Source organism: Haliotis asinina, chromosome 1 (genome assembly GCF_037392515.1).
Source record: "Haliotis asinina isolate JCU_RB_2024 chromosome 1, JCU_Hal_asi_v2, whole genome shotgun sequence".
NCBI classification, from domain to species: domain Eukaryota; kingdom Metazoa; phylum Mollusca; class Gastropoda; order Lepetellida; family Haliotidae; genus Haliotis; species Haliotis asinina.
In genome coordinates this window covers 11606202-11632623 of record NC_090280.1, presented here as the reverse complement: position 1 = coordinate 11632623, position 26422 = coordinate 11606202, and the positions used below count along the sequence as shown (strand labels likewise).

The 26422-nt window shown below is 38.9% G+C and overlaps 1 protein-coding gene across 1 annotated transcript in view; it reads left to right on the top strand.

The window, feature by feature from the left end:
* Positions 1-26422, top strand: part of LOC137287108 (contactin-2-like) — a 349511-nt gene that overhangs the window by 148976 nt on the left and 174113 nt on the right. The window contains exons 3-4 of the mRNA XM_067819247.1: positions 11632-11913; positions 23609-23872. Of these exons, the coding sequence (XP_067675348.1) occupies positions 11632-11913; positions 23609-23872 (546 nt within the window). The remainder of the gene's footprint in view (positions 1-11631; positions 11914-23608; positions 23873-26422) is intronic.

Genomic DNA, 26422 nt, shown 5'->3' with positions numbered 1-26422 from the left:
TTAATTTCACCATGAGTCGAATCTTGAAAATTTAAAGTTGGCATGTAGAGCATGAAGCCCCAATTGTATTAAGCTTCAAACCTATGTTCATACTTCTCAGTGTGAGGCTTGCGATTCTGTACAATGTCCCTGTTTGACCAAACAGGTTTTGTACTTTGTTGTCAACAGTGCGTCTCTTCAGTTTTGTAAATAAGTATTCATTGCATCACATTCAAGGATTTAAAATGTTAATTAGTAATCTAAGTGTCATTGTGACGTTAAGTTACTTTAGCCATGTAGTGAATGAGTGTAAACTGAATCCACTGATTTTGGCAGGGTTTCTGCTTCAAGTCCACAGGAGGCAACATCTTGATACTTACAAGAACGACACTTTGGCCACTTTTCAAATTCTTGTTAACGCAATATCTCATGATCTGTTGTACCCAATATCTTCAAATTTGCTAACAGCCTACACTGGGGGATTATGCAGACACCAGTCAGTTTTGGTGACCTCCTGCTTATTTCAAGGTCACTGTGACACGGAACACTTTTCACACTCTTTAACACATCTATTGAACTATTTTATTTGATGTGACAGCCTGCTTTGGTGAGTCTACATTAGGGGAACAGACAAACACCAGCTGATTTGGGTGACCTTGATCTTATTGATCTTGACCACAACACTTTGTCCATTTTTCGAACTTAAGTTAATGCAACATTCCATAAAATGTTGCAGCCAATGTCTTCAGTTTTGTTAACAGCATACACTGGGTGCTCTGGAAAAAAGTTCACATTTACAAGCTTTTAAATCTTTTGTAAAGATGATGTTGCAAGACATTTACAATTTTGGAAAGATGATGTTTACAAGACATTTACAAATTGTAGAGATCCACAAGGGGAGATAACTGGTGGGTGATGGTAAAACGGTCCGCAAGGCCTCAAATTCACACCTAATAAATCCCAAAGGCTAATTACAGTTTGACCCATCGACATAATTATTGAGGTAATTGGGGCGTGAAATAAGAGTGGGACAGACCACTGTTCAGTGGACAGGGGTCACTCTGTTAGGGGTAGGATGCTGATGCTCTTACTACAGTGTTCGGTGGAGTGAAGATGCATGGGTGTTTCTTTCACTATGCGCAAGCTGTTTAGAAAAGAATTCCGACTCAGTATCCCACTTATTTTGTGTTTGGGAAGAGTGAATAGCAATAACCATAAACAATATCACCTTGTCACCTCTGATAATATGCTAAATGATAGAGATTGTGTTGTGATAACATAACACATGACAGTGTATGTTGCTATGAATCATGTGGTCGATCCAACCTTTACCAATAGTACCAGTGATACAGATGGGATAGATCACCTTTTGAAATATTTCATTTTTGTTATTTCTGTTGATTCTTCCTTTCTGTGGTCATCTTCCTTGTTAATTGATGATAAGCCAAGTTACGTAGTGGATCCTCTTAAATAGTTTCATCTAATTCTTGATTCCAGAAAGCTAGTTAAATTGGTTTTCATGTTTACTTACTGTAGTTTTCTGGAATATTTTCTCATGACATCATTGTGTTTGTTTTGGTTGTTTTTCTTTCTTGAGACGTTTTCCCTTTTTGTTTGCAAACATCTTGTCATAGCCACTGCAACAAACAAAATACAATACCCTGACAGAAACTTTTTGTTTCAATAAAACTGACATATATTATACAGTGATTAAACCTTTGATGAGCCAATTAGTTGGGCTGTTGTTCTCACATCGTGATTCCATATACTAAACACTTACTGAATGGCAGGGATACGCTACAACTCTGTGTATTGAGCTCCCTGCTAAATGGTATGGTAGTCTTGAGTGTAAGATTTCTCAACAGCCATGCTGCTGAAGGAACACATGGCGTCATCAGGATTGCCTTACTGATTTTACAAATAATATACTTACGTCATCTGCAATATACTCACCTGAGCTGAATGTGCCCTCTGAAGAAATATCGCTGACAGACATTCAGAACGGCTTTGTAGATGTAAAGTCTCAAATTCACGATAGCTAAAATGTTCGTATGTTCGTGTGCAATGATCAACTGCATATTCCCATCGGGTGTTCATATATTTATTTAGATCTCAGAAGGTCATCAAATTACTTTGAGTTACTCTTCCTCTCTGTAACTTTTCCAACCAAGAAATACAATGGACAGTGCACATGTACACAACGGTTTGTGAAACATGTAAATAAAGGTATGTCACTTTAATATGAATTTTACCAATTGACCATGTTGTTGAAATAGACTGTTGTTCATCAAGACTGAGCGTTATCAAAACACTAACCCAAATCAGTCAAATAATCCCACTAGTGGTATCCTCTTTGGACTTAAGTTGTTTATTTTAAGAGTAAGAGGATTAAAAGGCATGCTCAATTGGGTTTGGTCGTTTAACTAATCCCACACGGCCATCACCAGCAGAGGGAATGATTTACTTATCTCATTTTTTGTGGTTAATTATTGTGTTTGTTTTTTATTGATAAAAAGTGAAATGGGATTGTGAACAGCTTTACAGTTTATATCGACACCGGTACCATACAACATCAAATACAAAATTTAAATGCAGCATGTGTTGTCACATATGTATATAAATTTGAATTACAAACATGGGTAAAGCTTGAAGACAATCTTATACGGAAATAGTGAATCATCTGATCTTAATAATCTGTCCATCTTAAGATCTGCCTACCTCTTCGTCACTGCTTCTTTTAGATTTGATACTAAATATGATTGAAGAATTAACCTCATGGTTTGTAATATAATAATCTTGTATTAGAACTTTGGTTTATTTACCTTTGTAAAGTGCATTCCACACATACAAACTAATTGTATCAATATAGAGCATTTATGAGAATGTTATTGGTAAGATAATTATTTTTGGTGTCTTGATGGTAAAATTGTGGATACTCCCCGAAAAACCATAGACTTAAGACAAAAAAACATCTTCAAGCAGAAAGGAAGACCATGACAGAGTATGGAAAAGTTTTTTCCCATCTTGTTGAGTCAGTTGTGTATGAACTGAACTATCACTGTTGACACTGATGATGTATGATTGTGTAGCACTTTAAGAATTTCTTATATTTATGTAGTTACCAAAAGCAAAGCAGAGTGTACAGTTATGTAAGTTATGTTTTATGTATGAATGATAAATTAAAAAGTTATGTACACCGAACATAAACAAATGATAGACAGGCACGCACCATTTAAATATTCTGTAACATACTTCTTGTAAATGATTATATAAATCTTGTTACACAATGATTTGTATTAATTCATTTGAGTATTTGCTCCAATCCACACATACTGACACCACAACCAATTATCTGTTGACATGTTTATGAGATTTCGTGAATACGCCAATTGCATAACACTGTTAATGAGCACCAACATAAAAGAGGTTGCATATAGTTCCCACGACGTAGAGTGGTAAAATCACTGGAATGAGCTTGGGATGATGATCTCGAGAAAAGGCAAGACATCTGACAGGCACAAGTATTTGGTGTATAGATAAATGCTGGCTGTACACATCAACTTTCATGTTTTCACGCACCAGACGCTGTTGCATTGATATAAAGCACAAATGGACTATACAAAATATGGCTTATTCCTTCAGTTTTCATGAATAAATATGTCACATGCAAGATCCATTATGCATATCAACAGTAAGAACTCTAACAGAACAAAAGAAATAATAAATTAATAAGTTTACAGAGTCATGGGGAATCTTCAGCAAGTTCAATCTACTGAAAACCTCTTTTACAATCCAACTTAGCATAATACTTAGCTGATTTCAAAGCATAAAGTGTATCGCCAATTGCAGGAATTGCAAATCTCTCCCTGACAACTGCTTCGTTCACCTCACGAAGATCACAACACAACCTTATCTCCTCATAAACACTGGAAAGAAAGACTTAGGTGCAATAGACACAAAAGCATTTGAGGAACCTGCAGACTGAGTTTGTAGCATGCAGAAATCAAATGATCAGACTTCTTACAATATGCACAAACAGGATCAGAGCCACTGGAAGTCTTAGGATTAGACTGAAAAGTATGTGACTGCTTGCCACTAGAATTTGAACCTGTTCTAACACCACTATAACTTGCATGTCCTGAAGTCTTACCCAGGGAAATGACCTTTTGGACAGAAAACTTTGTATTACTCGGAGACTAAAAAGAACTCTTGTGAGTAAAACAATTATCATCTGCCAACATCGCTGCCTCATATCAGTCATCAACCTTTTGTTCATCCAAATAGGTCTTGAGATCAGAATGAACCTTCTGCTTGAAATCTTCCATCAAAACTTACTGTCTCAAACCATCAAAATCTGTGACTTCCTTAGACCCACACCACCTATCAATGTTTCCTTTTCTCTAGCAAACTCTACAAAAGTATCATTGTCCCTTTTGTGAGCATTTCTGAACTGACGATAAGCCTCAGGTACTAACTCATAAGCTTTCAAAAGTGTACTCTATACAAGATCATAGTCTGAACTTTGTTGTATTGACAAGGCTGAATAAGCATCCTGAGCTTTACCCTTCAAAACAGTTTGCAGTAGCATAGTCCATGATTCCCTAGGCCACATGAGATTTTCAGCCACCTTTTCAAAATGTAGAAATTATTTGTCTACTTCTTTTTCATTAAAAGATGGTACAAGTCTAGCATGCCTTGATGTGAGAGGAGAAGATTTTTCTAGCCTGTTCAATTCATCGACAGATCGACTCTGTACATCTGGGAGCATTGCCACCCCTGCTGTCTGTGTGTATATCCTGTTGATGCTCTGAGTCAGGCAGAGGATGACAACGTCAAATGCAGTGGGGCAGATCAACAGATGGCTTGCACAAATCTCTCCTTGTCTATGTTCAGCTGGGAGTCCATAGCTGCCAGCATCGCCATACAGGCTGCACACAACATTGCCAATGTAATTGAACATGAGTTCGTATTCACAAAATTGGTTTCCGCATGAAACCATACCCCACGGGCAACCTAGTCACTTTACAGTTTTGTGTACAGATGCCTCGATATGTGTTGTCATTGTGTTCTTTCTCCGTTCTTCAGAGATCTGCGTAGCAGTAAAACACGTTGCTATCGTTGATGCTCAGCAACCCGTTGCTGCTGATATTGAAGGTGGTTATATTGACGATGGCGCGACCAAGGTTCTGCACAACTCCTGACCAGTCATTGTCGGAAGTCAACGTGATGTTGAACGCCAGTCTAACTGTGCCAGAGACAATGACATCGTTCTTGCCAGGGATGGGAAACTGAATGAGCAGTGTTTGGTTTGAATCAATTGTGCTTGGATTGTTGGTGATGGTCAGCGACTGACACATGGTTATTTTGGGGGCATAGAAATATCTTTGTGTCCAGGGTAACGTATGCACACTGAGTTTGCATTTTTGTGTGTATGTCCTGATAATGCAAATTTTGAGTAGTATACACACTGATTGTGCATAATGCAATAACAAAAGAAACAATGGCTTTAAGGTCCCACAAAGAACTCCCAAACAACTGAATATGCAATGTTTAAAGGGACACTGATCCAGAGCAATTCCCCTGGACTGGTTGTTGCTTTTATTAATATTTTCCCAAGCAAGTACCCAGATGATATCCCATGATTCTTGACTGAGTTAAGCATGTGTATGGATGAAAACAGATGAAATATTTCCATCTTCATTTTATAACACAAATAAACACAATTTGAAGTTTATCATTGTAAGCCTTCTCAAACACTTTTTTCTTACTGTTTTTGAGGACTGAATCGCACCAACATACCAACAGCAAAGGGATGCAAAAATTCAACAGAAAGAAAACAAAGCACACAAGAATAATTCCTGCCAATACAAATGTATTCTTATATGTCAATGTTACGGCACCAGCTGACCCCTTTTGGTATACTGGGGGACAGTTGCCTTAGTTCCCATGCATAACAAAAACTACAGGGACAGGGACTTTTCCACAAAGGGACTAATATGCTAGGAGTCAAAGATGAACAAACACAGATTCGGTGGCAATGATATTGTATTGGTAACAGTCTTAGAAAATGCACAGTACAGCGGTGGCTGTCAGACAACTATAAATTGTAGAACAGAGTGAGTCAAACCAGCAAAACTATACTCAAGGGACTAGGTAACACAGACTGTGGGTATCAGTCAAGGAACTATACACCCTTCACCACAGGTCTTAAATGAAAGGAATAAAGTAGGACATACTCTCTGGATGCCTAATAAATAGTATCCTTACAGTTGGCTATTCAAAACAATCCCATAGAAAAATGAATAAGTGAATAAGCAAAATAACACAACTCAGGAAAATCAGCATTATAGCGAAACGATTCCGTATTGGTGCGCTATAGAGAATCGACTCAAGGTAAACAGGGTCGTGCAGTCACGGAGTGCACGTGCAGGAGTCGTCAACCACGTGGCCTAGTCGACCGCTCAGCTATCATTCAATGGCAAGATGTCACTGAGAGAGGAGATAGACAAAATTTTCCTAACTCAAACAGAAACACTGCCAGTTGGTGAAATAGAAAATGACGACGATGACGACGACTTTGATTTCCGCTCTGGAGGACCTTGCAGTGCAGAACAGCAGATCTGCGAAATTACAGGCAAGTTCCCTTTAACTATGACAATGTTATTGGCTAATTGGAAGGATAAGTTTAGTGCAAATTTAATACATATTACAGTATTATATTTAGAGATATATATTTACTGTTTCATTTCAATTGTCTCATCGACGCTCATGGCTGAAATAGTGCCCAAGTGGCGTTAAACAATAATTCACTCACTCAAAACTGTTATCACTAGATTTAGATAATTCAAGTAGGAAGAACATTTTCAAAATGCTTAACAGTTAAGTTTTTCTTTCAGGACACAGAAGTGCCGCTGTCCGTACCTATAAGCATTCTTCTGATGAACAGAAGTACGGTCCCTCGAATATCCTGACAACTAAAAAGGCCAGAGAAGACACAGCGAGCTGCACAGAGGAGACACCGGACACTGTTTCTCCACAGGAGGAAGGAAAACTGACCAGACGGAACATTACTTTCAATTTCAATTTCTGATTGTACATGGTCAACAAGAAATGAAAGAAAGCTGTTGGTTTTATTTTTGATTGCATTCATTAAGAGTGCATACCTGTAGTTTTTACATCGAGGAAGACCCAGGGACTTCCACATGAAGACCCAGGTACTTGGTAAAAAATTATACATAAAGTTATAGAGGTAATTACCAAGTACCCAGGTTTTCATGTAGAAGTCCCTGGGACTTCCTCCAACTAAGATGCATTCGAGGTTTTCATCATGTTTGAAGGAACCTACAAGATAAAGAGAAATCATCTCAAGAGGTTTATGAATGTGTTCATGTCCCTTGACCGGTCAACTAGGGGTCGGGCATAAGTCATAGCTTCACTCATGTTTTCTGTTGGCTACTTGGTGGTCCTGTCTTTCACGCTGTTGTCACTGCAGTTTATGAGGTTCTTCTGCTTGTTCTGCAATTTAGAAGGGTACTTCAAGAACCCTTTTAACAGTCCTTCCTGTGGACTTTTTGGTCGTAGTCTGTTGTCCTGTCCCTGACCGCTGCTGTCACCGGCCCAGGCCCACAGGGCTGACTTTGTTACATGGTAATAGCTAGATATTTTACAGATTGTCTACATGAATATTTCACACACGTCCTAAGTGCTTCTTAGTGTATGTTGTTTGTCTCATTGATCTTCGAAGCTAAAAGTAATGAAATGGAATGGTTCTGCTAAATGCTGCAAGGAACAAATAAAAAATTAATAAAATGTTAAAATTATAGTAATAATATCAGGATGTTTTTTTGCTGTATTTTAAATATTAACCTTGTCTTAACCTTTGCACTTTGAGCATGCACCTTGTGGATGGATACAGAACTTCATAAATACTCATTGTGTTATTGTTAAACATTTGTTGTTACAAAAGGTGTTAGAAATCCCCTGTGAACCAGCAAAACAGAACAAAGACAAGTCTAAAACATTCAAATATTGTATTATTTTTTAGCAAAGAGAGCAAGTTATACAAAGTCTGAAGTCAATTGCACAAAACTGATTTCAAATACTATACAAATGAGACAAAATCTAAGGCTGTGGGTCACAAAATATAAAGCAAACTCACCAAAGTCTTGATATGAGAGCGAGTAACAGTTATGCAGAATGTAACACAGCGAGCAGTTTGGCAGCAGTTATGTAGGTCAGGCGTTGACAGATGCAGGAAGATATACTACACTTAATGTGTTTGTCCCTGTTCGTCCAACACAGCAACTAGCATTTATATATACATTCAGTCATTTCCTGAAAGTTTGAGCTCATACGACCATCACCACTAACGTGGAATTCTCTAGAACAGTCTCGTGTTTATGTTTTTCAAAGGGAGATAACTCTAAAGTACTGCCTTAGAGGTGCGCTGCTTAAATAATTCTCCGTAGGAAATGTGACCCATAGTAACAAACACTGAAACCTTAAATATTGTAACCCAATTACAACTACTACAATAATAATTAATAACAACTCAAATCACGGAAAATACACTCTCGTAACAATTGTTATTATTGTAAAAGGCGTGCTTCTGTTTCTCTTGTGAAAACTACTGTATTGGAGTGTGTTACTGCTTTGTGTTATGTGGTTCCATTTCAACTTGCATGTTTGCCACAAGAGGGTGTGCACCATGTATAAACCTGTTAATCCTTAAATAGAATTCTTCTCCACGCTGTCTCATAGTTATAAGGTACAGGCATGCAATTGATTACATACAAAAGAACTTATTTTTAGCAGCAGGCCTTCTTGATAGCGCTCCAGTTACCTGCCCTTGGCAATCTATTATTTACTTCCTGTTCATGAATGTTCTGACTGAATAATGATACAGCCCCACTTTGTTTTCCCAACACTGTGTCAGTACATATTTATAAAGGCTGGTTGTTGTGCGAAAGGGAAGTCACACATGGAAAATCACATGGACTTACATTCGAGATTATACTGTGTGCCTCTTACTACCGACATCATCTGTTTGTCAAATCATCTGACCTAGAAGATTAATGCAGCGTGCCTGACCACTGACTTTGTAAACTACTTTCAGTTAGTTTATCTGATCTCACTGTAAAATGCCAAATTCTGGGGAGTTGATATGTTATATTTTTGGCCCATTACCATAGACTTGTGACTCAACTGCATTGAACTAGAAATCTGTATTGTCATTCATTGTAACTTGTTCGTTGTTTTTCTCATATATATCATTGAATATTTTGGACTTGTCAGTGGTAGATTTTGCTGCTTTCAAGGATATTTCTTATACCTTTTGTCACTGCCTTTTATTAATCGTGACACTAGTAATAATTGTATGATGATAATTTTTTTGTGATCGGTAGTGGATACAGATGAAATGGCATATAAATGTACATTCAAAAGCAACATATCTGATGCAGTATGTGTGGGCAACACAGTGTCAACACTCTAATTTTTATCATGATATTGTAATCCTGTAGTCATCTTTTAACAACAGTCTTGTGTTTGTACTTCATAGTCACTAACTCTCTTACACCATGGCACCTAGCATGTAATGATTGACTAGGGATTTGGAGAACACACAAAAACATCTGGAAATATACCACAGTGCAACACTTATGGTTCTTTTTCTTAATAGTTAAATGGCAGTTTAATTTATTGTTAGACAATGCTCTAATTACTTTTTATTGTTTCTGGTAAAAGGCATTAGGTTGCCCTCCTCTTCACATGTAGTGTCATGCACTGACATGACAAACATGGTAATTTCTTTTACTTTATTATATGATTCTTTAGTGCATAAACCAGTAACTATTATGATTTAATAAATGAGGACATTTGGGATGAAACTTTAATAAGCACACATCTATGTTGTACAGTATGGTTCAAAATTATTGAGAATAGCTAAAGCATTTCATATTATTAAACGAGAACGAATCAGATAAAATTGAATGTATTGTGAAAGTGAACTGACCTTTTCATGTTGTGTAGGTAACAATTTAATATTTTATCAAGTCTCCTTGAGCTTCACGGCACAGTCTAAGACGGGTAGGCATACTTCCTATCAGAGAGGTTAGTGTCTCGTGAGTTATGCTGTCCCAGTATCGGACCACTTCTCTCTTCATGTCTTCAATTTTTGTCAACCCCTTTTGATTCACACATTCCTTCATCATCCCCCAAATGTTCTCAAAGGGATTTAAGTCAGGACTATATGCAGGAAATGGTAATGCAGTCACATTTTTCTCCTGAAACCACTGCTTGGCATGTTTTGCGGTGTGTTTAGGATCATTATCTTGCTGCAAAATCCAGTCATTTCCATAAAACACATGTGCACTTGGAAGGAGAAAATTATCTAATATGTTAGTGTAGCGTTGACTTGTCAGATTTCCCTCAAACACACACAGCAGGGTCGTTCCTAATAAGGATATCCCTCCCCATACATGAAACTTTGGGCTGTATTTAGGTCGTCGATACAACGGTGCTGACGCAGACTTTGTCCATATTTTCACATTATTGGGATATACCCATATTGAGCTTTCATCAGTAAAAATCACATTTTCCCAGTCAAAGTTTTCATGTGCCAAACACCACTCAACACGCCTGTCTTTATGTTCTTGTTTCATGAGAGGAGAAGGAATTCCAGTCTTTTTCTCCCATCCAAGATCAATCAAATTTCTTCTAACTGTAGATTTTGATACAACTGTTGATCCCCTTTCTATCATTTCATACCTGATGTTGGAGATGCTTGCCCTTTGCTTTTTAGACGCTAAAATTCCCAGCCGGACGCGATCTGAGAAGTTCAATTTTCTGGGTCTCCCTGCTCCTTTCTGGTGCCCAAAATCCTTTCCCTCTTTAAAATTCTTCCTAATCCTATACACAGTAGAAAGAGGAGTTCCTGTTCTCTCTGCCAATGTATTTACATCATCAATTCCTTGATTACACAACTCAAAAAATCAACCTTCTTTTATCTTCAGCAGACATTGTTGACAGTGCTGAGGAAAATGACGTCTGCTACAAATTCAGGGGAGGTAACTCTAATTGTACTATACTCAGTAGGCCAAGATGAGTTACCTCCCTTATACCATTACTTAGTTTTAAGTATCAGTGAATCAGTTGAGGTGTTAGGATAGCTCAAAGTAAGAAGAAAAATTCTCAATAATTATGAACCAGACTATACCAGTCTAAATGAACTAGAACTTATTGCAGCCAGTGCTTCTCGATATGGGTCAATCAATTTATCTGCCTAAAGGGTAAGATTTAGAGAAGATTAATAAAGCCAAGAATGAGATTATTTCACTTTATAAAGTATCTGAACTGTTTCATGGACTATTGGTGGGCTTATTTTTGTGTCAGTTATCTGATATATGAATATGGATAACAACTTTTATTTGTGAGTGATTTGGTACAGATTCTTGTACCGTTGTCAAGCATGAATGGAACATGAAGTGGAGGGTAGATATATGTACACATTGATGCTTGACAGTGGCTCAAGAATATGTATCAAAATGTCATTCTCAGGAATAAAAGATGTTGTTATCCATAAAGTTTGTTCTATATTGTATTTCCCAACTTCTAAACTGCCACTCAAGGAAGTTATCAATTATTTGTTTGTAGGTCAGCCCACCAAACCAACAGTTAATGAATCATCTGCTCCTGTGTATGGAAGACAGGTCACCTTGTCCTGCAACTCCACTTCTACCACTGTCCCAGCTGACCATGGTCTGACCTTGACCTACACCTGGCAGTGGAACAACACTGACATCACAGTTGCCTCCCCTGGTTCCCCCTACACCTTCACAGTGAGTTCTCGGGACAGTCACAGCTACAGATGTAGAGCGAGGGATAGTCGGGGTCTGGAGTCAGAGTGGAGCCAGGCATACACCTTGGAGCCACAGTGTAAGTTTAAGAGTTCTTCCTTGTGAATGAAACAGTAGATGAAGCTCATCCTCCATACAAGTTTGATAGATATGACTGAATCTCAGTGGTTTTGATGTAGAAAGTTGTCCTCCAATGTTATCCATTATTTCAGATAATTCCAGTTATTGTTGCATATGAGCATGTTTAAACAAACTTCCAGTTCAATTAAAGACAATTATTGATTTAAAACATCTGGCATGGCTTTTGCAAGGGCAGATCCGGAAGGATGGGGTTGGGATGTGGAGAGAGACCCCAGAATAAATGTTCCCTGAGGTTCTCCCTAACCTTTGGACTCAGGATTAGATTTATGTGCACCCTTATTACTGATACATACATAACCAAAACCATGAGTTGAGTACTAAAAATTGTCTAGATTAAGTAGCATTTTATATGGTTGTCTATGCAAGCAGCTTTGATGTATTTATTTAGTTTGAAAGAAATATTTTAAAGGTCATATGCAGTGCCAAACACAACTTTGTGGATTCTGATGCCTTTCGGTATGGACTTACAGTAACAAATAATCAAAACTGCAAATTTGGAAATTTTAACCATAAACTGTGGACAAAAGGATTGTCCACACAAATGTATTGTTCATCATGGTTTATTCATTGTACTAATTGTACTGTTAATGAGACAGGTCATTACGTCTCAGTTTGTGTACTTGCGAACGGTTCGTGAAAACACAACTGACAACACCTTACTTTACGGAGCGCTCGAGCATGAAAAAGGCATGCATTTTCGCCATATGCAGGGATAGGAGTGAAATTCGCTAGTTCGTTTCAATACATTGATTATGCAGCACACCTTGAGATTGTCAGTTAGTGATAGTGTCATTTAGGAAGTAGATTGTTTGCCAGAGGTTTAATGTCATAGAAAGTTAGCAAGGTAAGATAGTTGTAATAAAAGGTAAATTAAACCAAATATTAGAGTTTGATTTAATGCTTTCGGTTTTATATCACAACTAGTATAGTTCCTGCTGACCAAACTGTATATTTATATGTTGACAGGTCTCTAGTCCCATGCTGAGCATGCAGCCATGTCTACTCATGTGTTATCATTCTCTTCTTGGTGCCACTGCCATAATCTGTAATTAGCATTTAGGCTGTGTGGGTATACATCGCGTGAGATGGGATAAGTATATAAATACAATTAATAGTTAAAATATTTTAAACTTATCCTATCTCATGATTTGCATTTATCCCACTGTTGGACGGCAGGTACCATATTACCCTTAGTTCAAAAAGTACTGACAGTATGTGCACTGTTAATGACAGTAGGCTAATGATAACGGTAGATAGCCATGAACAAGGGAGGAGGTATCCATCTAGCATAGTCCATATGCTAGTGATGGGTTATCCTGAACCGTTTGGCTTACACGGCACAATGGCTCCCATGGACGCTCGCATCTGCTTCAAGAGAGCCCCCAAGACCCCATCGTGAAGAGGGGAAAAGGAAATTGAATTGGAAAGCTCACAAGTTTAACGTTCAGTGCCAGAACAATACCACATGGCTTTGACAACTTACCACAGTAAGACTACAACAGTATGATAAGGTACTTAGCAAATAAAATTCAGAATTTTATTCAGGATGTACACAAGAGCGAATGCGTAGACACACACTGAGCTCATCTCCGTTGATGGGACAGTGATTGTTGTGCCAAGACAAGGGGTCAAAATTGATGCAAACCCTGGATGTCAGTGTCCTCCAGTTATTTGAGGAAAACACTCTGAGCTCCAAAAGCAACCCTCCATGATGGCATCAGGGAACATTTGCTGTGTAAAACCATTGTAAAGGCTAATGCCTGGGTTTCATGTGGATTGGATGTTGCTGGGGTGTGAATCCAGCAAAGGCATATGCCCTCAGTTTGGTAGCATACAACCAAAATGATAAAATTATCTGTGAGACCTCAGCCTTGGATATAGTAGACAGCAGAATGAACAGCCTTTTACAAAGATGGCAGCACTTCTTGGAGGCAGCTAGGAATATCCGTAGAACTCTGACAGGGCAGAGAGACAAATCTTCAACATCATCTCTCCCAGTGGGATAGTAACTGTTCTATCCAGCTGTCCTGGTAACTGGTCCTTTGCAACAAAGCCCCAGTGCAATTCAAGAAAAACTCAAAACACACACGATTCACATCCAGTGCATGTACCTCCTAATTCTACAGTAATGTTCAAATATCTTCCATTTATCACAATGCAGTGATTGAGTCGATATCCTGTGCGCAGATGTTGTAGCTTTATCTACTCTGAAAGAGTAACCCTTGGTTAAATTTTGTAAATGCACCGTACATGTAGATTGAGGTTTTGTGATGACCCAAGGTACTTGTCTGAATGTGGATGACAAATTAGGTCATTTCGGGCAGGTAACGGTACCGAATTCGGTTCTGCTAGCTTTTCTAGGCTGACAAACCAGCTTTTTACTGGCCAAAAGGATGCAACCAAGAGCAGACGAATCATGCTGGTTGCAAGTAACTTTAGAACTATGTTGGGTAGTGCAGTCAATGGGAAGAAACACGTAAGCATTTAGACCCTCCCATCGTATGACTAATGCATCATGGTCCAACACCTGATGGTGCAGAATTGGGGACATGAACTGTAGAAGCTGATAGTTGTACCGAGTGGCGAATAGATCTACATCTGGTCGAAATACCAGGATCATTGACAGGAGTACCAGGGGCAGCAACTCCCTCTCTGTTGGTAATGGCCATTATGGACGTGACAGGGCACTGAATGACGGCACTGAATGACAGCACTGAATTCCAACTCAATTCAAGTGAAAGGGATGAGTCGATGAACAGGTGACGAGTGAAGGGCATTCTGCTCCTTGAGCCATCACTGAAGAAATGGTTGTATTTGCATGGGAAGTCAAATCAACTGCCTGGATATGTCGTTCCGGATGTACATGCACAGAAAACATCTGAAGAGGGAGACGTTGCAGTTGGCCCATGTAAGTCATTTCTTGTGTCATCTTCAGTAACCCGAGTAACTCCTGCAACTGGTCAATGATGAAGGTGAAAGTCCTGAATTTTGTCCCATCTGTCCTGTTATTGGTTTGGTTACCCTAGTAAAATGCAACAGGGGCTTAGATATGCCAAATGGCAGAATCCTCCATTGGATATGTTGCCCCTTGAAAGTGAATTGAAGATAATTCTGATGGTCTGGATGTATCAGGATGTGAAGGTAGGCGTCTCGCAGGTTGAAGGAAATGAAAGGTCAAGCTACTTTTACCTTTGACAAAGGGATATCTCCTGAGATAGGAACATTCAGTTAGTCGAGTAACCATGACAGTACTAATGGAGTGCTCAATGTAGTAGGTTTGGTGCATGGAGATAATGAGTCAATCTACAGAATCTGCAATCTCAGGAATTTTATTTGGCCAACCAAAATGATGATTCACCAGGGAGTAATAGAAATAGTAGATCACTGGTTGGTGACCATCCGGACATAACTGCAGTTACCTGTGAACTCAGTGCTTCAGCTAAGGTAGAAAAGCGAGTCTCCCCACCCAAACTCAAACCGTTCTCAGGTGTTTCTGTTACAATGAAATCCCAATGCAACCAGTCTTAATTGCCACGAATGGCACTGTTCATTGTTACTAGCAATTGATGACTTGACTCATGGGACCAAGACATTGAGTCGGCCAGGACACTTCATAGTCACTCTAATCATCAAAATGTGCAGTAAACAAACAGTAGTCCACCACTGCAAACGTTACTCACGATGCAAAAGTGACAAAAATCTGGACATGATCTTTGGTCAACTGGTCAAGTCACAACCCGTGAAATCTGGGCTAAGCAATGATGGCTGCTTGACAAAACATCACTGCTACCATGCACAGGAATTTGACCCTTCTGCTGAAGATATAAAGGAACGGAGGTGAAGATGATGAACTAAGCAAAGATTACACCCAACAAAACAATGTTAAGGGTAGTCTATAGTAAGTTGACTCAGTGAAGCGTTGCAGAATATACATGGATAGCAAACTTATCTAGTAACGCCCACACAGTTGGTTGTAGAGCTGATATATACACCAAAGGGTAGATTCATTCAACCGAATCATTCATGAAAAGGGAAGATCGGAAGGTAGATTAAATCTAGAATGAGATGAGCCCTGGTCACTGAGGAGTGTTGAGATCTGGGATCATCAGAACATTAGGTGCCAAGTGTAATATGTCTAGATGTTTGCTCTACCAGCATCAAATGTGAATCGATTCAGTATGGTGAATCCAGCAGAAAAAGGGTACCAGGTGGGATAAGTTATGTGACTAAAAACTTCAAGCACCTCACAATCTGTAAGTTAATAACTATAAGATATTTATATAGCAGTTATCCACACAACTAGCAAATGCTCAAGATGCATTGGCAGTCTGGATAAACAAGACTGTCATGTTCAGAGCTTGCCTCTGAGTGGTGAGGAATTCAGAGCTTCACAAATGCTCTGAAAACTAGGATCATGTTAAAAACTAGTATAGTTTGACAAACCCTATATGGCAATATGAACCTGTTTGGCCTAGTGACATAGTACAGCAAAGTAAAGTGATTCGATTCAGGCTGGTGAATCAGTTCAGCGTAGTGATCGGGCTTAGAATGGTGAGGCAGAAAGTTGATGTAATCTGGATCATTCCTTGATCTGGATCAGCGTTGTGATTTGGATTGGTTTGATAACGTTTCAAGGACATCAGCTGATGGAGAGATTAGATGAGTCATTGTGTCAAGGTGAAATCTTCCTGCCAAGGTGAACTGGTTCAAGGAGGTGAATTGTTTCGGTGAAGAAAACAGAGGAGTAGACATCTCATTACACAGGCCATATAGGTGTGGATTTGAATGTCACAAGGGACTTGACCCAACAAAAACTGTACTTAATTTGATGATGCGTTGATAAAATCATCACCTTCTGAAAGTGGAATCTTCAAACAACGAGCAGGTAATATGAGTCGTTGAATGGATGGCTTTGGTTATCATCTGAGGTAGTCATGTGGGTAGACAGCACTGTGTATGCTCAGCATGGGACTAGGGACCTGTCCTGTAAGGATAGCAGCAATGGTAACCTGGATGTATGGACAAGAGAGGCCTATAGGGAAAGTTCTCAGTCTTTCCACTCTGTGTCGAAGCAAGAGAGAGAAGAACACATCATGAGAAAGGACAAGTTTAAAAATTCAACTTATAAAGTTGAAAAATAATGTGATGAAAAAAAACAACAAAATCAGAGTTCAAATGATTAAGTTCACCCCAGTGCTGGGTGGAAAGTGGTTTCGACAGCTGAGCTGCTCCTGTATTGCATGTGCCATAATTAGGTTGGCATCTGTTTTGGTTTCACCCAAATATATAGTAGTCAAGTGATGGAGTAGTGTCCATCTTTAAATTATATGGCTGCTGCACATCTGAGGCACAGAGAGGTTGTCACCAGACAATAATGGCAGAAGAAATTAGCCGTCCATTAAATATGAAATGTCATGCAAAGTGCTTTTCGGACGGCTGTATGTGGTAGACCAAGTAAACTGTGCTGATGTGAGTAAAAAGGAAACATACAACTTTAAACTAACCAATTAGAGGTCAAAGTATAGCTTACCCTATGTGAGTTGTGAACAATAGAACACAATAGAGCCAGGGTCCAGCTTGGGGCAATCAAGCTAGAGACAAATACCATACATACTACAAAATATCTACTCCAATAAAACCACAAACACACTGTTTAAAGATTGATATCATATTTACTCAAATAATAATTTATATAAATATGACTCCATCATACACTTCCCCCGTACGACAAATGATGTCCTCATCATCACAACTTCCCGGCCACAAGATCTACAAGAACGTCTTATGCCTTGTCACATTTACTAGCTACCACTGCTGTTGCTATGAGATCCAGTCCGGCTTTGGTGTTGTCCTAGCTGCCATCACGTATTTGCCACTTGTTTGCCACGATGGTTTCTGACATTTTCTCATGGACTGCCTTAGTGGTGGGGTAGGCAGCATCCCCCGCTGTTTCTCGGGTGTGAACCTTATTGGTGGTGGCTCTGGAGCTTCTACTTCTACCTGCACATCCTGATATGTTGGCAGGTGGTACAGATGATCCCGGCATTTCAGCTTCCATCTGCATGTACAGAAACATTGTCACCTTGGATATCTCCAACTTCATCGCTATTGTAACTGAAACATTTAGTCATTTTGGATTGCGATACCTACTTTGTAACTGAAAAATTTAATCGTTTCGGATTGCAATCCATATTTTTTATGCCCAACGGGCAAGGGAGGTAACTCAAAAGGTTGAAATGACAGTTGACCATGTGCTTCACTGCAGTGAAGTTGTCAGTTCATGAGTTTACAAATTTTCTTGAACCGACAACTATGACGATGGCGACGACAAAGTCAACGGTGACAATGATGATGAAAGGTGGAGGAACACAAGAATTGGTGAACACTGTAGTGTATGTAATGATGATGAGATGGAAGTAAACGTTGTGTACAAGAATCAAAATGAACCCATTTGTTTGTTTAACATGACTACATCTATCTGTGGCTCTCTCTGACTCTTCATCCCTGTGATCCTCATGCAGAGCGGCATCTGTCACAACTTTAGCCTCACTCTTGGGTGGCCTATCAGCCAGTACACCAGCTGAAACTGAGGGTACTGATTGGATCGCGGGCACAGAAATAAATAAAATCATTTAAATCTTCCTCTTGATCCTGACACGAATCCTCCTGCTCCTGGGTTGATGATTCACATGGAGTCTGGCATCCTGGATTTCTGAGGTTTTGGAATGCAGATGGGTGCGCTTGGGACTGCTGGAGATAGAGACCCTATGAGAAGAAGTAAATTCCTGTAGAGAGTTCTCCGTTTGCTGTCATCTTTCTCTTTCCCAACTACAAACACAGGTATAGCGGGATCAGGCTGATAAAGAATAACATATACATCTTCCCTCCACTTGTCAGCAATCCCATTAAATGTGACAGTCTTTACAAGCACATTGTCAAAAATGTCCAACATGTCAGCTCTGGCTTTGATGTCATAGTTGGCCTTCTGTCTTCCTTGAGACTTGGTGGCAGGTTTAGCAGCAAGATCATATGCCGGTTTCAACCGATCTTTTAGGGACGTTGTGTATTGCAGCATTGACTTGGAATTGCTTGGGTCTGTGTCTAGTCCGAACGCTTGGTCTACAGGAAGTCTTGGGTGTCTTCCATACATGAGAAAGAATGATGAATACCCAGTTGTCTCATGCCTTGTAGAATTGTAAGCATGCACGAGAGGACCAACATGGCTCTTCCAGTCCTTCTTTTCACTAGCATCCAAGGTTCCAAGCATGTTCAGTAGTGTTCTGTTGAACCTCTCACACCGTCCGTTTCCCATAGCGTGGTAAGGAGTAGTCCTGGACTGATCAATCTGTGTGAGATTACACAATTCCTTCATGAGGTTTCCCTGAAAATTTGCTCATTGGTCTGTGTGTATTCTCTTGGGTAATCCATAATTAATGACAGTTCTTGAAAAATACCTCAGCTGTTGTCCGAGCCATCATGTTTTTTTTATGGGATAAGCCTGGGCATAGCGGGTGAAGTGATCAGTGACTACTAGTATACACTGTTGTCCTCCTTTGGATGGTTCCAGAGTAAGAAAATCCGTGCAAACCAATTCCTGAGTTGTCTTGATGCTTACGAGTGGTGCCTTCACTGTGGATTCACTTTTCCTTCTGATGCATCATGATTCTCAATGTCCTTAGTCATCCCCAGCCAAAAGAAACAATCTTGTATGAGAGAGCTGGTCCTGTCACGTCCTGGATGTCCCACCTGATCATGATGGCATCAAAGCACAGATTGATGACATCAAAGGGGCAGAACACAGGTTTCACTGTCCCAGGATGTAATTCAAAAGAGGACTCTTCTTTTCAGCTTGAGACTTAAAAAGGTCTTAAGGAAACCACTCATCTCAGGATCAGCAAGGCAGTCATTTGCTCTAGGTTTGGTTCAATTCCTCAAATAAGCCTTGATAATATCCAGTGCTGTGTCTCTAGTCTGAGCTTGCCTCCAATCACGGGCATTGATTTCACATTTATCATCACTCATCTCAGGCTCTTGAAGGATGTCAGGTGAAACAGATACACTTTCAACTAGGCTAGGGGTTGATATCATGTTGCAGATGGTGCTAATAGAATCAAATGAAATCTCTCTGACTGTGGACTGATCTTGGGGTGTTGGAAGTTGTGACAGTATATCAGCATCAGCATTGTTCTTTCCCGGTATGATATGGTGAAGTTAGTCGGATATAGGCGGAGAGTGCTGCAAGCTATCTATGTCCTGTTGCATCCAACATCGCACTTGTGAGTACATAGGTGAGAGGGTGGTTATCCCTAGGTACTATGAATTCATGTCCATAACGGTAATCATGGAATTTTTCTGTGATAGCCCATGTCCAACACAAAAACTCTAGTTTGTGAGCAGAGTAGTTCCTTTCAGACTTATTGAGACTATGGTTGACATAAGCAATAACTTGTTGGTGATCATCATGCTCCTGGTACAACACAGCTCCTAGTCCATGTGTACTGGCATCAGTGTGCAATTCACAAGGGTTTGAATAATTCACAAATCCAAGTAGAGGGGTGATACAAGTCTGTCCTTTAACTCATGAAATGCTTTTTCTTGGTTGGGTCCCGGAAATAGTATATATATATATACACAATATATCCACATATGACAAGATGTTGAGCAAGGATACTGAAATCAGATGGAAAAACAATACATCATAATACTGAAAGTGTAATCGGATTTATGGGCAATTGTAAACCAAAAGTTACTGTGTTCTGTAATCTGATTGGTTGAAAAACATGATTAAATGGTATTAGATTCCCAGAAACTGAAAGACTATTCACCGCGTATTGACACGTAAACAATTGTTTTGTTGTGTCATCAACAGTGGTGACGTCATTCAAATCATATTGTGACGTAAAGTTAGAATGACGTCACAAATGAGCAGCTCCAGATGCTACCATGGGAACCAGCTGAAACGGCCAGCTGATGACACTTCACTGCTGTATCCGTATTTGATGGAAACAAGTGCAGACACTAAAACCCTTTGGTTTATTTTTGTGTTTACAATGTCGATAAACATCATGTGTTGGCCAATTTCCGGGTGTTATTGAGTATTTGACGCATGGGAATATTTCATTTGAACACCCAGAAATTGGAGAAACATCATGATGATTATCTCCTAATTACATCACAGTTTCAATTTTCTTGTGGAGACAGGTGATGTTCCTTCATGGTTCTGCTAAGGTTGCACAATACTCCTTCCCAAATAAGGAGACTTGACTGATCCCCAAAACTTCTGCCCTATCACTTGTTTAAATGCACAATACAAATTATTCACAGGGTGTTTGACAGAAATTTGTGTCATGTTACTGCTGTTCTAATGACATAATTTGCAGAGAGCAGAATGGGATGAGAAAGGGAAATTGGGTTGGCAAGGGTCAACTTCTTGTACAGAAAATGATTTGGGAAGAAGCTAAGAAGTACCATCGCAGCCTCTCCATGTGCTGGATTGACTGTAAAAAACCATTTGACTCAGACACTCATGAATGGATTCTGAAGTCTTTTCATTGTATTGACTTCCCTGAGAAACTTCTTGATTTACTCAAGGTTTTACAGGCACAACTTGAGATGTACATGCAAGGGCAGGTGCTGATTTCAGAATCTATTCCAATCAGAAGGGGAATATTTCCTTCAGCCCATCACTTTTTCGTCTCTCTTTAAATCCTTTGAGCTTTCTGCTCATAAGGGAGGAGGGTTACCATCCTGGACTTCCTCAGCACAGATCCCGAATACTGCTTACTCATCTCCTCTACATGGATTGTTACAGTGAAGAATTTGCCGTGACAAAAGGTACAAGAAGTTCCCTCAGGACCCTAAAATATATCACAAACAAGTCTAAAATATTTATTATTTTGGAGAGCAAAACACAGTGGAAGCTGTCTAAACAGGCACACATTGGGGACAAAGAAATAATCCAGTTTAGAGAACATGCCATATTGTAGAGCTGATGATAAATGTACAAGTCATGAATTGGACTGAGATTTTATGCCAGTATACAACTTGCTGGTTTGGACAGATGCCGATTTTTGACATCTTCCATTGGACAATGACTCATAATGAAGCTTTCATGTACAACGCAACTGAGTCAAATCTAAAGTAATGAGTCACAAATATGATATCAACTCGCCAAAGTCTTAGTTTGAGAGTGAGAAGCTGTTATACTGAATGTAATAGCATTCGGCAATGTTGAATGAAGGTCAAGCATTGACGAAGAGGCAGGCAGATTAGGTAGGCCAAATGATGTACTTCAGTTATCTGTGTGTCCATCTTGTGTGTGTCATCAGCACAATAACCAACCTTATATATACACCATCACTGATTCCTGAATATTAGAGCACTTTCCAACCAAATCACCACCAACTTAGAGTTATCTCGCAGACTCCCGAAAGTAAACATAACCAATCAAGGGAGGCAACTCTAGAACACTGCCGTAAGTGCCTGTCACTAAAATACTATTAGCACTGAACATTTATAATACGAAATGTCACCCATAATAACTATCACTCGAAACTCAAAACATTGTGGCCCAATATATAGCAAGACTTATTCAATAATACAATTTACACAAAATACATTCTCATAATAGGATGACATCAAGCTCCTTGCCAAAGGGGATACCAATTTGAAAGAACAGGTTCTCCTTGTCGAGTCCTTTTCTAATGATATTGGCAGACATTTGGACTCAACAAATGTAATGCTCTTCATGTGAAACATGGTAAGGTAACTAACAATAAATCGGTAGAGTTGAAAGGGGGAGGAGTTATTGAGCATTTTGTGGAATATCAGGCCCACATGTGTCTTGGAATGCAAGTTCAAGACATGCTCCAGAATGCCCAGATTCAAGATAAACTTCGGGCCGAGTATAAATCTTGTTTAAAGAAAATCTGGAGCTTATCGGATGGTCCTCTAGTGATGCAGGTCAAAGCTAATGATGAAAGCAAGGAATACTTTAAGCTTGCCATGGTTGTTGGACAGAATCTGAAATTTAATGATTTTGTTGATGGTGATGTACTGTTGGATGGTACAGCAATGGGAATAAACCAGGTGAAGTCCTTATATTTGCAGAACATCCTTCAAAATTTATGTATATCAAACAAGTCAGCAGCTTTCACTTGTGACTAATTTCAACTCTTTGTGCAACATTTTTATTGAAATGTGTTGTCATCTGAGCCATCTAAAATACAGTATAAAATTTGTCAATTTACAAGCACAGCAATATGGCTGGACTATTGAGGTGTTGATGGACAATATGAAGATCTTGGCAGTGTGCACTTACTCTGGATTGACCATTATGTCAGCATCATCAGTGCTGTTGATGATGTATTGCTGTCTTCGACATTCTTTCATTCATACGCTATAACTGAAGTCATTAGCAATGAGTCAAACACATTAACCTGCGTCTAGACATCCAGTGGCTTGTTGTCGTTGATATGTAGTTATCCTAACCATAGCTGCTGTGACCCTACAACCCTCTACTCTGCCATATACTAGGAGAGAAGGTCAAGAGAATGCACCAAGTATCCTGTGTTCCCCCACCTGTGTGTACATACATTGGTTTAATCTGTTTCACTGTTCTTCCTTTCTGACAGATGGTCCCTATGCTGTGACCCTACAACCCTCCACTCTGTCCTACACCAGACGGGAAGGTCAAGAGAGTGTACCAAGTATCCTGTGTTCAGCCACCTGCAAACCTGCGTGTATTTACAAGTGGTTCAAGGATGGGACACCTCACAGTGATGGAGCTACACTGACTCTCCCGGTGGCTGACAGGTCACAGACAGGATCCTACAAGTGTCAGGCTTCCAATACACATGGGACTGTTGACAGCTCAAGTGTCTCAGTGGATGTTACATGTGAGTGAACTGTTCTCTATGTTATAAGCATAGTTCGAAATGTTTCTATCAGAAAAGCTTTTGTATACACACTTTTACAATATTGATAGATACAACCTTTGAAAGTCATCCCTTAAAATGTCATTCCAATATGCTAAAAACTTTCTATTGTAAACTCAGTTTTTTGCCAAACTCAGAATTCCAGCTATATGGTGGCAATATGGATATATATGGATATATATGGATATATATGGATAACAACTTCTTGAGTTTATTTTTCACGACGCTTATCCTAGCCCCCTCATTATGTTCAGCTGAACTGAAAAGTAAGGCCCCCTGGATGCCACAGGGACATATATGTCCTTCCTCTTCACCCCTCACTTTTTAGTCCAATAAAACTCTAAATATACCACACATATATATATACTTCACAGTTTTGAATTCTGCGGAAAATTCCCTGTTTCCTGATACTGTCCTCTATTATCTCAGACCAAGTTAAATTGCCTTTCAAAATAGGCTTCATCGCCATTTTTCACACTATACAAAATTGCGATTCACAGCGTTATTTGCTGTATGTTTTGAAGTGTGAAAATCAGATAATTACTGGGAGTATTGAATTTCAAAAATAACATGTTAATGATCACCGATATAAAGTTTTCAAGTAACCAGTAATGATAATTCTGAAACGTCGCCGATGAACCCAGAATCAGTTGGAATGTTTTCAAAAATACACTTACAGGAATGCCGAAGTGCGCTTTCCGCCATATTGGATAGTTTTTACAAAATCATGTTTCGAGAAAGCCGTTACTGAGACGCCTACTACATCACGTATACATCATAGTCAGCTTCATCAAATGCATCATTGAATTCCCCAAACATCTTAGAATCAAATTACAAATGGTCTTTATCACCAATACCAACTGTCTACATAAAATGAAACGAAAGATACTGGGTATGAACAGGAACACTGTGCTCGAAAGACAGCGCTTGGTTGAAATGTAGACAAAGAAAAAATCCGATTTTACACTGACTAGCATTTTAGGAAATTTCCAAGCATCGAGCCATGTAATTATTGCTTACAATGGCTCAATACGCTTAGAATATTCAGGGGAAGAATATCGTAGCAAGAAATAGCAAATTAAAATAGATACAATGCAGTCATTTGATAATTCATAAGAAACTGTCAAACTTTTAGTGCAGCGTGACGCCACGACTGACGCAAAATCACGCTGAACGACAACGGTACTTGTCGGCATTTCTGGCTTCTTCCATCATTTACAATGTAAACAATAAAAACATATAACAATACACAGATAGTCAGAATACTTACATCTCACATTTATGAACAAAATATCCCTGAATCAAGGAAAGAGTCCTCATAAAATCCTGTGTACCCTTGTCAGCCATTTTGAAAGAAATCGTTCATCGGTAGTGATGTCATACGTCAACATTGTTGCACATATTAGGCAATTTTTTTAGGTGAAGGTCGGTTGAACAAGAGTAAACACAATGGCCCTGTCATTCAGATTGCACTTTCAGTATTGTCATGTATATTTTTCGTATTGTTCAGATATTTTGTCATGAACCTGATTTCAGTATCTACATATATCCATGTTCAACACCATATCATGTTGATATTATAAGGCATGCATTATTCTTTGAAAGCTTTTGATTGTTTGAATAATATTTACATTGGAAATTGACTCAGTAAGTGTATTAAACCACATTTTAAGCCTCTACACGAGTGTCATTACTGCAACATGTGCTTTAGTTAACTTTGATGTACAATATTCAATACGCTAGGATAGATATTGCAGTTTCATATGAACAGGTAAATAAACAACGATTTAATTCCAACTTATAAGTAAAACTGATAATATTAATGAAAATGCTTTGTACATTTTATGAAATGTAGAGGCACATATATTTATACGAACTATCTTGTTTGTTGCATTGCTTTGTGTCATTATTATAGACAAAACAATTATGAATAATGATTGACCAGGTGCGGGTTTGTGAAAAACGTTTTATGATTCATTATCATTTTTTTAGATAATAAAGTCAATTCAGATTCGATTGAAATATATCTGATGGCAGAAGATCTAACTGAAACAATATGTATAAGAAAATTGTTGAAAATATATAAACCGGGTCATGTCTTAATTTGGACAAACCTTACGTCCATATTCTAATAGTTCCTTACTAAAAAAGCGATCTCTTTATACCCTTCATTGCATACTTATGAAGTGACATAATTACATAATCATAGGAAGAAAAGTCTATGTCCTAAATGATTATTCAATGAATATTCAGGTGTTGTGAAATTTTCATTTAAGCTAAATTGCTGGCAGACAGGTGCTCGTGTAGCTCACAATAAGATACATAGTAAAACTGTGTAATTGTTGATATATTCAGGACACTATTTCAGTGGTAAAACCATTCATTTTATGTTTTGTCTAAAAGATGTTGAATTCTGATATAGAAGTTGAGACCTTTCCGACACAGTAGCTTTCATAGAATTGAAATTAGGTGAGGTATATACTAATCAGCGAACCAGTGTCGTCTTTTTCC